General features: G+C 37.9%; 1 protein-coding gene across 3 annotated transcripts; it reads right to left on the reverse strand.

The window, feature by feature from the left end:
* Positions 1-3,719: 3,719 nt before the first annotated feature.
* Positions 3,720-10,952, reverse strand: LOC102082948 (sentrin-specific protease 2). 3 transcript variants are annotated; one of them, XR_003218164.1, is made up of 10 exons: positions 9,451-9,539; positions 8,021-9,107; positions 6,529-6,647; positions 6,318-6,440; positions 5,580-5,645; positions 5,369-5,457; positions 4,598-4,703; positions 4,295-4,400; positions 4,086-4,147; positions 3,720-3,992 (listed from the first exon to the last, which is right to left on the reverse strand). XR_003218164.1 is itself a non-coding variant. In XM_019355649.2 (10 exons), exons 4-10 carry the CDS (start codon positions 6,354-6,356, stop codon positions 3,900-3,902), a joined length of 561 nt encoding a protein of 186 aa, XP_019211194.1. In that variant the 5' UTR covers positions 6,357-6,440; positions 6,529-6,647; positions 8,021-9,107; positions 10,893-10,952; the 3' UTR covers positions 3,720-3,899. The 3 variants fall into 3 exon arrangements, 1 of the variants encoding a protein (XP_019211194.1); XR_003218165.1 differs by having other exon boundaries at positions 4,295-4,414; XM_019355649.2 differs by lacking the exon at positions 9,451-9,539 and adding an exon at positions 10,893-10,952.
* Positions 10,953-12,854: the final 1,902 nt, after the last annotated feature.

Genomic DNA, 12,854 nt, shown 5'->3' on the forward strand with positions numbered 1-12,854 from the left:
TGCAGGAACAAGACAAAAAAAAAGAAAAAAAATCCATGCAGGAACGTATTTCCACCTACTGTGGAGGTCACGTGTTTCCGGTTACTGTGGAGGTCACGTGTTTCCGGTTACTGTGGAGGTCCCAATATGGCGCTCCCCAGTGGCTGCAGCCAGACCCTTCTCATTTTTTTTTCTTTTCTTTTTTGTCTCGTTCCTGCATGGATCATAAACGTTGCAAATTGATCGCAAAGGTTGGGACAGAGTCTTCCATGTATAAATTTGCCGTTAATAATTATATAATTCTAGGAATCATCTACTTTGCTTACACTGATTACGTTGGCACTTTGTTAGTTACAACAACGGTCAGACCCCCGAGGTATCTAAAGTTTAGTAAGGAATGTGTGTACTTTTGACACCTCTGGTTAGCATTTAGTGGTCAGTTTCGGACGTATTAGATTTTTGCTTGTTATGAAAAAAATTCACTTCACTGCTTTTCACTATCTGACATCAATGCACATTGTTCCATTTACTGCATATTGCGCTTTATTCATGTCTCTCATTCTACCTGCATCAATATTGTGTGTTTTTATTAAATAGTATTTTTTCTGTTCACCACATTTCCTGATAGCTCTTGTGATCCACACCATTTTGCTTTAATTATTGAGGATGGCTTGGATATTTTTGTTAATATGTACAATCTGATTGTTAGATAAACTGATTGCATTCTATACAACTACATTTAAATTACATGTTGTTGGGTTTTTTTCTTTTTTTGTCCTCTCTTACAGACAAAATGATATGCCGGTGCACTTTCACTGCCCTGTCTGTAACATGACAGTCATACAGCGTGGGGATATGGCAAGTCAATTATTGTCATGTCAGCGTTTAGGACTGCTCCACACTGAACTCTCCGTGGAGCCCCATCTCCCTCTCGTTGTCTTGTCTCCAGCGTCTGCAACATTCTGAATCTTCAGTAGAACGTTCATGTGTTCTACCCTCTGTGCTAAATGAAACTGTGGCTTGTGGAAAGTCTATGAAAATCAAATGCCCTCAGTGTGGTCTTAGTCTTCTTACAAAAAAAACTTCAAGGCTCACATGATGAGGAGGCATTCAAACAGATCAATAGATGTTTGCTGGCCTGTTATCTGCAGTGTTTTTGCGTAGAGGGACTCCTTCCTCTTTGTTTTTCAGTTTGCAGAGGACATGGAGCTCTTTTTAAAAGCATGTGCTGACAAGCAGGGACTACGGGTCAATGCGATGTTTGACATTTAATGGACAGATGAAGGCCCTGCTGTTTGATTGTGTTTTTTGCTTGTTATTTGTTTTTCAGTGTACAGAATTCCAGTTAAACTTATTATAAAATGTTGTTCACTTGTTTCCATGTCCATACTAAAAAAAATAGTAAGAAATTTAAGTGTAAATGTAACAGCATTGTTTATACTTGTAACTTCAGAGTAAAAAGCTAATTGTTGATATTAAAATTAATGTATTACCCTGTAATCAATAGCATTGTTATACATTTTACGCATTAGCTGCAGCACATACAGCAACAAACACTTAGTAAATGTGTCCTGGAGTTTCTGCAGGTACAAAAAGTGCTACTGCTGTAAGTAAGCCTAACAGTTTCCACATCACTTATATTTCTGGAAAGATGGTAGGAAGGGCATCACTGCTCATCTCTACAATCTCCTAGATCTTGGAATACAATGCCTACCTACAAATGAAGAGTGATCCTGGAAGAAATGGGGCGCACACTATAGTGACCTCAACAATTGCAAGACAACCTTGTCCCCAATGCTCAGATGGAGAAAAAAAGGAAGTTTCATGAAAACATTAGGACTTTATCACCGTTTTATCTGAAAAGTTACTGGTAATATAAAAACTCACTGGCTATAAAGATTAAGAAATTTAGATACAATTTTGATTTTGATGAAAAGGACTGGTGCTAATTTAAAGTGTCGGTTTAAAGTCGGTAAAAGTAGATACATGTTTTAATAAATATACATTTTACAGTATTTTGTGAACATACACAAAAGTGGCCATTTTTGGCAACAGACAAGCTGAGAGAGAGTTTTATAGTTTTTGCTCTCCTTGAACAAAAATAATAGTGCACAATAATCAATGTTGATGTTAATCAATTAGATGCCCCAGACTCTACTATTAGCAATACAGCAGTCCCTCGTTAATCGCAGGAGTTACGTTCTAAAAATAACCCGCAGTAGGTGAAATCTGCGAAGTAGCCAACTTTATTTTTTACAATTATTATACATGTTTTAAGACTGTAAAACCCCTCACTACATGCTTTATACACTTTCCTCAGACAGGCACAAACATTTTCACACTTTTTTCTTTTGTTTAAACACTCTTAAAGTTCAAACCATCGTAGAAACATAAGTCCATTATAAAATGAAACCGTGCAAAACGTTTCGTATTGTTGTGTTTGTCGGGGAGAAAACTTACAAACATAAGTACAGCACTTCAGAGTTACATTGTTAGCGATCAAAGATTTATATAAATTCGACAAACTAAACTCATTCTGTAGTGTACAGCAACGGTCTCCAACCTTTTTTGCACCACGGACCAGTTTAATGTCAGAAAATATTTTCACGATTTGCACCAACAACATTGAGAGTAACATCCTCCTCTCTGCTTCTTGACGCTCTCTGGTCTCTATGGCAACGCGTAAATAGTTCTTTCAAAATAAGACACACGACTACAACACGGGAAAAGACCCAGGGAACTTAACGATTAAAAACCCTGAAAACCATACATTTCACACATGAGCCTCAACTCTCGCGGCCCAGTATCAAACGGGCCCGGGTGTTGGGGACTGCTGCTGATAAAAGTGCTGATAAATATTTTTTTTAAACAATCTGGGTTAAAACACTTAGAATCAAATTTATTTATCAGCAGCATCAATAGTAACAAAAATACAATTTAGTTTTCGCTGTCAAAGTCGATCTAAATGAAGTTACGTGTTTCCTGTTACTGTGGAGGTCATGTGTTTCCGGTTCCTGTGGAGGTCGCAACATGGCGCTTCCCAGTGACTGCAGCCAGGTACTCTTAGGGCTAATCCAGGTGTTGTGCCAAAGTAGTTACCCCCGTCAAAAATTGTTTCCCAATTCACGGGAGCGCGCAAAGTAGGAGGAGCCACTTGCCCAGCTCCGTTCTGTACGCTACTTGTCACTGATCTGCAGTCGACGCAATAAAGAGTAAAAGCTGGAAAACAGCAGACTCGATGAATTTAATATTAGTTTCGTGACATTGTACTGTGCCGTGTGGAAGACAATTTACCTTAAACTGTACACTGAAAGAACCTGCTGGGAATACTTTGTCTAGAAAAAGACTTTAAAACTATAATATGGTAACACCAGACGCGATCATGGAAACACGTCGCTCTCAAGTGAATTTACACTGTTTACACTTTGTAGCGAAGTACAGTAACTTTGGAGACAATGTCTTATTCACAGCAAAAGTTATGGAGGGATACAGATTTTAACAGGCTGTGTGGCATCGGCTGCCAAAATGTGTGCCCCCCCCATCTATAATCCATATTGGCTTTGCTATCACAAAGGGTATATTTGCCAAATAAGTCACAGTATAACCAATAAGTACAGTAACTTGGGAGACGATGTCTTATTCACAGCAAAAGTTATAGAGGGATACAGATTTTATCAGGCTGTGTGGCAACAGCTGCCAAAATGTGTCCCGTCCCCCCCCCATAAATAATGCACATTGGCGGTGCAATCACGAAAGAGTTTATTTGCGAAATAAATCACATAACTAATAACTACAGTATTTTTGGAGACCATTTTCCTTTTTTAGACTTCTTATTTTAACATCTACATATATATATGTAGATATGTATGTTCTCAACAATGTGTGCCATAAGAACACTAGCTGTGGACCTTTAGTGTCAACTATGTACAAGCAAAACAAATGAACACGTCTTCTGGTGGTGGGCTTTTCACGCACAGCTGGTGGAACCACCGCAAACACATCTCACACTGAATCTGGAAAAAAATAAATAATTACAAATCCCAATGTTAAAATTTCATTTATGGGAGTTGATCATAACATTTAGCAGTCTTTCATGATGACATTACCCATTTGTTGTCAGTTTCATGCTCTTCTTCTCCGCAGAAAAGACAGATGTTTGTCAAGTCATCTGTTTTAAAAAGTGAAAAAAAGCACATAGAGTATAGTACCTACTGCACTTATTACTTCATTCAAACAACTATATGGTTTGTTTCTACAGCTATCATGATGAAAATATTCATGATGTCAGAACACTGAATGCGGGAAAATGAGTTACCTGTCTCTAGGAGGAGAGTGGTGGCAATTTGCAGCCTGTGTGTGTTTACGGCCTTTTTGGTAGACGGAAAGTCTATGGACTCTTTTCGCAAGATCTTTTCAGCAAACTGAAAAAGAGATTCTAAGATGACTAAATAAGCTAATATCGTAAATGTTATTTTATAGAAATTTGTTTGCTGTGAATCAATTTCTTTCTTTTATTGTGTAATTATCTTATATTCCTTTTCCTGTCATTAACATTTATTACAACACAACATTTCCAATATTCTCATATATATGTATGTATTACGGTTAAGACTCGTACTTTCAATGCAAAGACTCCACATGAGGTAGCGTCCACTTGTTTTGGGTGTTTGACTGTGTCACAAGTCCACCTTGAGACGTTGCATCCTTTTTGTCGCATGAATGCCCTGAAAGACAAGTACAATAAAAACAAATAACATGTTTTAAAATTTTGGTGACACAAGAAGCTGAACGCTATGGAGAGCTTAAGTGTCTGTTGAACATCAAGTTAAGAACACTGACCACACTGTTTTGTTAAAATCATTACTTTTTAAAAGTCTACAACACATTTTTGTGGACAATTACTTGTGCTTTTATTTTCCTGTTTCCTCCCATGATATAGAAATCAATCACTTACACAGTACACTTTGAAGAGATGTGGAGGAGAAGCAAAGATGAAATTCACACATGTATAACCTATGTAAAATTATTTTAGACATTTGTCTGATGTTTTATCGCTAAACCGCCACAACACTTTATGCAACTACTAAACATTATTATCCCTGTGCTATATTTTCTAATGTAAAAAAATCATCTCATACAGACATCAGGTCCTCAAATAAACATTGAAACATGGGGAGACTTCTCTTTAAAGGCAAAATTAACCCATAACACCACAATATCAGAAGGCCAACACAAACATTTAAACCTGTTGCTGCTAGTTTTTTAATTCTGAGTACCATTTATTTTTTGATTGACATCATACTTGTAATTGTCATAATAAACACAAAAATAACAACAGCAACAAAGAGTTTAATAAAGGGTCAAAATAAATTTGAGCAGTTATCCTTACCTTGTTGATTCCAAACAATTTTGGATGCCTTGTTTAGTTTCTCCGAGTGGATCAAGATACAGCGACTTCTTTTCTTGTGGGTAAATGACCTACAGTAAAAGTATGTGGAGAATTACATGTAATAATTCAAGACTTAAGATTATCTGCATGCCATGCATTTTTCTTATAAAACTGATTTGATGAATATTGTAAATGCAATTATTTTTTTTACCACTAATGTCCAGTGATGATGTTCATTTACAATTCCCAGAATCACTTCATGCTCCATGGGTTTGATCTTAAATTGAAACAAAAGAATAAAAATATTAACTTCAGACATAAAAAAAGAAATGCAATAACATGTTGTTTAGAGTCCTTTTTATTAAAGCAATTTGTGATATATTATATATCATCCACTTATAAAGTACTCTGTGACAGCCATGATTCACCCCACATTTCTTTAAACTGTGCAAGAAGCTGGACTATCTTATATTTTTTATAAGTGGTTTTCCACATTACTTCCTCCAAGACTAATAAAGGTCTTTCTAAGGATTTTCTTTGGACATGGAGTTCATTTTCACTCATTTTCAACGCAATCATTGTACCATCTGCAGAATAATGTTTCATGCTTTCTTAAGCCTCTTTAACAGTGACGTATGAATCACTTGAGAATAAAAAGGTACCTATTAAAGAGATAAAGCAGTGTTGATGATTTCAAAAGAGATATTAACCCAAATGTTTGCAAATCTCAAATCAAGCATTGATTGGAGTGTGTACAAAAAAAAGAGGAAACCAGACAAGCAGAGAACAAAAGAATACTGGCGAGTCTAATAAACTATCCACATCTACTAACCCCAGTCTCAATTCATTCTTTCTGCACAAGCTGTTATCCAATGTAAATCTATCTGGATGTGGATATGATCCGAGGTACTTAAACAATACACACAAGATTCTTTCTAGAGATACCTACCTTGAGTCTTGGAGCTTTTCTCTTCCAAATGGCAGTCATTGAAAATGAATCAATGAATGCTGCTTTTGCTGAATTATGGCGATTGCATTATCTCACCATGATCGCAAGATATGCATTAATAGACTGTGAATACAAATTGTAAACATTGTTTAACTGTTGTCAAGTAATAAAACACTGATAGTTGCATTGTTGTGAGTAAAGATCACTGTACCTCACTTTCCAACTCCATGTCCGGACCAATTTGTTGGATATCCCAGTAGAATAATTTGTAAGCACCAATTTTGGAGAGTAGAAAGTGAGGACTCTTTCCAGCCCAGGCATCCATTATATCTACAAAAAGTAATGAGAAAAAGAGATAAGTCATCCGGAAGAAATGTAAATCAAAATTTAAAATGCATAATTTCTTATGTAGTTGTCAGACAAAAGACGTGTTTCAGGGTAAATACTTTTAAGACGCTGATAAAATGGGCACATGGTTTAACATTGTATTTTGTAGAAAAAAAAAGAGCACTTAAATGTGCTTTTATTTGGGGGTAAAGTTACACTTACAATGTCCTCTAAAGAAATTTAAATAAATTCATATTAATAAAAGAAAAGGAATTTAAATACATAGCAATAGAAATGCTCTTGCCCCCTATCAAATCTTTTTTCCAGCAGAAACACCTATTACAACAATTTTTTAAAATTATCTTTAGTTGAAGCTACATAAATATGTTTTAAAATACTCAGGCTCAAGGCTTGCACCTGTAGCCTTTGCTATTACATAACCATTTCTGGAAAAATGTTATTTTTCTCCTCCAAAACTAGTTTTGTTGTCTTTAAAATAGAGTGTCAATTTCTGGGCTGTTAAAAGCAGCTTCTTAAAGAGTATTTGATCTTTCGAACTATTGCTGGCAGGCAGTCATCATCACAACATTAATATACTGCTTGTAGTGGGCATTCTATGTCACTAACAGCATATATGACAGCAATTTTAGAAAAGAAGAAAATGATTAACATACACTACTAGTCAAAATTAGGGACACACCTTCCCATTCAATGTTTTTCTGTGTGTTCATGCTTTTCATGCAGTGACAATCATCTTAGGTGACTACCCCATGAAGCTCACTGACAGAAGGCCTAGAGTGTGCAAAGCAGTGATCAAAGCAAAGGGTGGCTAATTTGAAGAATCTAAGATATAAAAAATATTTTTGGTTCTTTCATACTTTTTGGTTTACTACATCATTTGTGTTAGGGTTAGTGCTCCATATGTGTCCATTCATCGTTTTGATGCCTCGAGTTCTAATCAACAATGAATCTACAAAATAAACAAGGAAATTAAGAAGCAACATTAAAATGAAGGTGTGTCCAAACTTTTCACTCTTAGTGTACATCAGATGTACAATATCAATCATTAACATTCTGGGTTACACAACAACAAAAGAAAGATTCACAGTTTTGAAGGACTCACTTTTTCATTTGTGTAATTTTACACATGTGGCTTACATCCTTTTACAAGTTTTTTATAATGTTTTGCCCCATGAAGGTTTTTAAAGCATTAACCTATTGTTAAATTAAAATATTATGTTAGGAAATATACCTAAAAAAAATCTTTTTAAAGGTGTAAAATTTGCTATGCTATGATCTACAGAGTACTGAAACAAGCACTGTCATAGGAACAAAAGTCCTTTTTTAAAAAATAAAAAAATATTATATTTATTTACATTTCTCTGCAACAGGTTCAGTGTATCTTTGAGGTGGTGATGCTGGAGGTGGTGCAGGGCTAGCTTGTGCGGCTGTTGCTGGGGCTGGTGTCACAAGTGGAACTGTTGCTTCCATGGTTTGTGCTGTAGGTTGCTGGGCTGTAATCTGTGGAGCTGAGGCTTGTGTGGTTGTAGCATTTGGAGCTGTGGTCTGTGAGGATGGGTCTGCTGCTGTTGTGGTCTATGAGGATGGGTCTGCTGCCGTTGTGGTTTGTGAGGCCTGGTCTGCTGTTGTGGTTTGTGAGGCTGTGTCTGCTGTTGTGGTTTGTGAGGCTGTGTCTGCTGTTGTGGTTTGTGAGGCCTGGTCTGCTGTTATGGTCTTTGAGGCTGGGTCTGCTGCTGTTTGGGATTCGGTTTGTAGAGCTGTAGCGTGTTCTGGTGCTGTAGCACTTGTGGCTGGTCCGTTCTCTTTCTGTGCTGTTGCTCCTGACTCTGGATCTGATACCGTTGTTGCTATACCTTGTGGAACTGGAGATGGATGTTGTGTTTGAACTGGTAGTGATGTAAGTGATGTCATTGGTGCTGTAGGCTGTGTAGCTCTAGGAGGAGGTGGTGGTGGTGCTACCGCCACTGGTGCTGCTGTAGCCTGTGAAGCTAGAGCAGATGCTGGGGCTGCTGCAGCTTGTGGTGCTGCTGGACCTGGTTGTGCTGTTAGTAATGTGGCTGCTGTTTTCTTTGAACCCCGGTGTGGCACTCTTGGCATGCTGTCTTTGCTTAACTTTAGTTGGTCAATATTTACTTTTGGAATGATTGTCCCATTGGAATCCTGAAGATCTGCACTTTTACCTTGGATTGCTGTAATAACGTAAGGGCCTAAAAAGTTTGCTTCAAGTTTTCCCCCTTTCCTCTGCTGGCTTCTTATGTTGGCTCTTAAAACTTTGTCACCAACTTTGAAGGCGACATCTCTCTTCATCATTTTTATTTTGCCCTTTGTTTTTTCCTGAGCTTTGACCACATTGTCCTTCACCAGTTCCAACAGCTTTTGATGCTTTTGAATGTCTTCCGACAGCTCCTCCTGCCCCACAATGTCTTCCACACTATCATCAACCTTTGAATCAAAAGACATGTCTATCATTACTATAATTTGTGTAAGATACACAGATAATACATAAAAGAACTGAGAAATACAGTGAAAATTTACATTAAGTGTCTTTGGTAAGGTTTTAAGACACAATGTATTTCTGGCAAAGCTTCAGTGTATCTTGGGATTGATTGGACATGAAGAAAACTGTTATTGAGGGTTTGAACAATCCATAAAAATATTCAGTGGTGTAGTGCTTTTATGGCGGTGACATAGCATCCATTGAAACTGATCTGCCTGCGCCTCAAAAACTAAAAAAGTTTAGTTGTGTGGGATTTCCGTGTAGTTTGTCACAGACAGAAAGACATACCATGAACTCTTCTGGGATTTCGGAAGGATAGCGAGCCTCTCTGCCAAACATTAGGTAATGTTAGGATTCAGAGATTCTTTTACTGTAACCATATAATCTGCCTTATGATAAATGCATTAATAACATGTTCTACAGTATTATTTTATCAGTAATATTTCTTATGGGGTTCATAATGCATTGAATATGTTTGTCATTACAGTGACCTTTTTATTCACAGGTTGAGTTTATTTTATACACAATGCATAACTGTGCTTGTTGAGAGTTGATGTTCCATCCAAGAGGGTTTTATACATGTTGAGGGAAGATGAGAACATAGCAGGTTAATTGATTAGCTTTTAACGATCCCGAAGCTTGAAGTTTATTACCTTAAAAGGAAGGTGTTATCAAAGAGAGAAGTTATATGTCTGTTTATAGTTATTAAGATGTACAAGATGTACCCTTGTCTGTAAACAATGACTGGACATAATGTATTTTTGACCTGTATTGACGTGTATGTGGGGGTGTGATCCTCTATGCTATAAAACCAGAACTCAGTGTATTTTTGTCAGAGCAAATAAGCCATATGCTGACGGTTGTTCTCCGTTGTCAATAAACTCATCGTTTGATTGCACTTTTCTGGGCCTCCGTCGTTTGTTGTCTGGTCTACAGTTGATTGATCTCGCTTCATTTGGTGGAGGATGCAGGGCAACTAAAGATCAGCAGAAAGAATTACAGGTGTTTGTTGTCGAGGCGGAGGTCGGCCAGATCAGGTGATCGAACGGCAGACGTCACGGTGATCGCTTGACTATTGGGCCCGCAAAAAGGTAAGGCACAAACCTCTTAAACTGAAATTGTGCTGTAGTGGATTATAATTCTAGAATATGTAGTCAAGTGGTCATCCGTTGATCTCTGTTTTGAGTTTTGTTTGAAACGAAAACCTTTGTTGCAACGAAAGTGAAACTTAAGAGTGTGTTGTGTTCACGGTCGCTCGGAAAAAGCAGTACTGAGCTAAAAGTAATTTGTGTTGTGTTCACGGTCGCTCGGAAAAAGCAGTACTGAGCTAAAAGTAACTAGAGATGTTGTTTTAAGGAAATAGAGAGGAATAAAGAGATTATAAGTGTTTAAAAGTCACGGAGCTGAAGAACTCCACCCCTGGGAAAGACGTTTCCTGGGTATTAAACTGGGGGAAGGGCCCCACTGAGATTTTGTGGCCTCAGATATAGCCCTGGTGATCGCAGAGGATCATTGTTAGGGAGACACTTAATTGTGAGAAAAAGAGTAAAATACCGGACGCAAGAGTCCGAGGAAGTTGATATATGATTTAAGAGAAACTCAGGTCAGCCGTAAGCTTGAGGTTTTGCAGTAAAGCCAGCCGAGCAGTAAAGTGAAACTAAGGTCTGTTGTGTTGAAGTAACTCTGAGAATAAATACTGTGAGCTATGAGAGACGATTAAAAAGTATTACCTATGCATTTGTGGACCCGCCGTGGTCAGTGAAAATTTGTGGACCCGCCGTGGGCCGAGAAAAGCTGTGTTTTTGTTGATATTCCTGGAGAATTTGCAGACCTGTTGACGTCTCTTAAAGACGAGCAGCGGTGTGTATATCCGGGTTGTAGGGACCCACTCATACAGCTGGAAACCGTGACGTAAGAAACTGTCTGAAATGATTTAAGTGCCAGCCGGCTGCAGGCTGTGTGTGAGAGAGAGGCTGTAAAAGTCTCTTTTTCCGTTCTTTTTGCTGGGGAAAAGTGCGCAGTTAAAATTTGGGTGCGGTCACTTCCCCTTTTAATTTTAACAAAGAATAGATACATTGATTAAATGAGGGGTAGATAAAAAGGCATGCTCATTGTGCCGGTGTTTCATTATAGGTGCTTGGAAATAGACAGTGAGAGGCCCACGGGGATCCCATTAAGGCTGCTGAAGCATTTTCCTGTTTTGTGAGCGTGCCTTTGGTGATTTTGAAATACAGTATCACTGGACAGGGTGATTCTAATATAAGAGTTATTTTAATCCAACAAGAAACAGAGTAATAAATAAAGCTGTGAGCCTCCTCCTGAGTGGAGAGAATGTGCAGAATTTTTGAGTATCTCTTGTCAAAGAAAAGGGAAAAGAGATTCTGTGTACGGCAGACCGTGAAGTTTCTAGATTAAATCAGAGAGAACTAATGTGGCCGAAGGTTGGATCTGATATGAGGCGAACAGAAGACCGGTCTAAAAAAGATTAAGAGGTATGCACAAACCTGTTCAATAAGCAAATTTGTGCAAATTGGCTGAATTCTAAATTATCTGTTCGCTGAGTAGATGATCTTAACTACTAAATTGGCGCAGTAGGGGTAAAACTGAATTCTCGAGAATAAAGTAAAACGTTGAAGTAATGAATGAGTAACTTGGAAGTAATGAGAAGCTTTGAAGCAAGGATAATGAAACTTTGAGAAACAGACAGTACTGAGTTAAAAGGTTATATGGTATTTCATGGTAAAAGAGAAAAAGAGACCAATGCATGTTTAAGAATAGAAGAATATAAGAGTTATTGGTCAGCTTATGGTTTAATAAGTGTCAAACTCCTGTACCTCTTTGAGACTTAAAAGAGGAGCTCCGGCGTGGGCATACGTCAGGTGGTGTTGCCGAGAGTTGTGGGCTCGGTGAATAGCTAATGATCAAGAGGATCATTTTGGGAGATGCTTATTTGTAAGTAAAAGGATTAAGTTCGGACGAGGAAGTCCGACAGAAACACCTGGTGCTGTCAGGATGTTTAAGTGACACAGAAGTTCAGAAAATCGAGTCAGAAATGGTTTTGTGGCTCTTGGTAAACTGATTTTGAAGGAAAATCAGTGTTTATTGTGCTGAAGTAACAGATCCGGTGTGGTCTGAGGAAAAGAAATAAATTGGTTAATGGCTGATATATTTATATGAATTTTGGTGGATCTGCTGAGGTCCAGAAAATAATCAATGCGGACTGTGTTTGTTCGAACGTTGATAAATGATCCAGGAAGAATTGCCCTGGGTCTGTGTCTGGTGTGTGTTGTTCAGTGACAACATGCACAGTTTAAAATTGGGCCCTGTTCCTTCCTCTTTTTAGTTTCAAAACACAAAGGCTGTTGGATGAAGAATTACTGTGTGAGGAACGGCTTCACTTTTGATTAGGGAAATAATATGCTTACTTTTGGGTCTATGAAGATCTCGTAACAATCTGGGGGAGATGCCGGGGTAAAAAGAGTGAGCTCGGATGAAGGGGTCCAAGAAAAGAACACCGTGAGTTGAGCAAGGTGTTTAACTGACTCAGGATTTCAGAGAATCGAGTCAGCTGTGATCTCGAGTTTTAATGGTAAGTTGATTTTAAAGGAAAATCAATGTTTACCATGTTGAAGTAATTCTGATGATATTACTAGATGTGTTGTGATACAAGTAAAGAATAAGTTGTGTAAATG

This window comes from Oreochromis niloticus, unplaced genomic scaffold (genome assembly GCF_001858045.2).
Source record: "Oreochromis niloticus isolate F11D_XX unplaced genomic scaffold, O_niloticus_UMD_NMBU tig00006833_pilon, whole genome shotgun sequence".
In the NCBI taxonomy this organism is placed as follows: Eukaryota; Metazoa; Chordata; class Actinopteri; order Cichliformes; family Cichlidae; genus Oreochromis; species Oreochromis niloticus.

Bases quoted from the DNA above. Each gene is read 5' to 3' on its own strand.
- LOC102082948 (XM_019355649.2), bottom strand. From the start codon at position 6,356: ATGACTGCCATTTGGAAGAGAAAAGCTCCAAGACTCAAG. The intron at 5,646-6,317 runs GTAGGTATCTCT...TTTCAATTTAAG, and splicing joins GAAAAGCTCCAAGACTCAAG to ATCAAACCCATGGAGCATGA. The intron at 3,993-4,085 runs GTAATGTCATCA...ATTTTTTTCCAG, and splicing joins ATGAAACTGACAACAAATGG to ATTCAGTGTGAGATGTGTTT.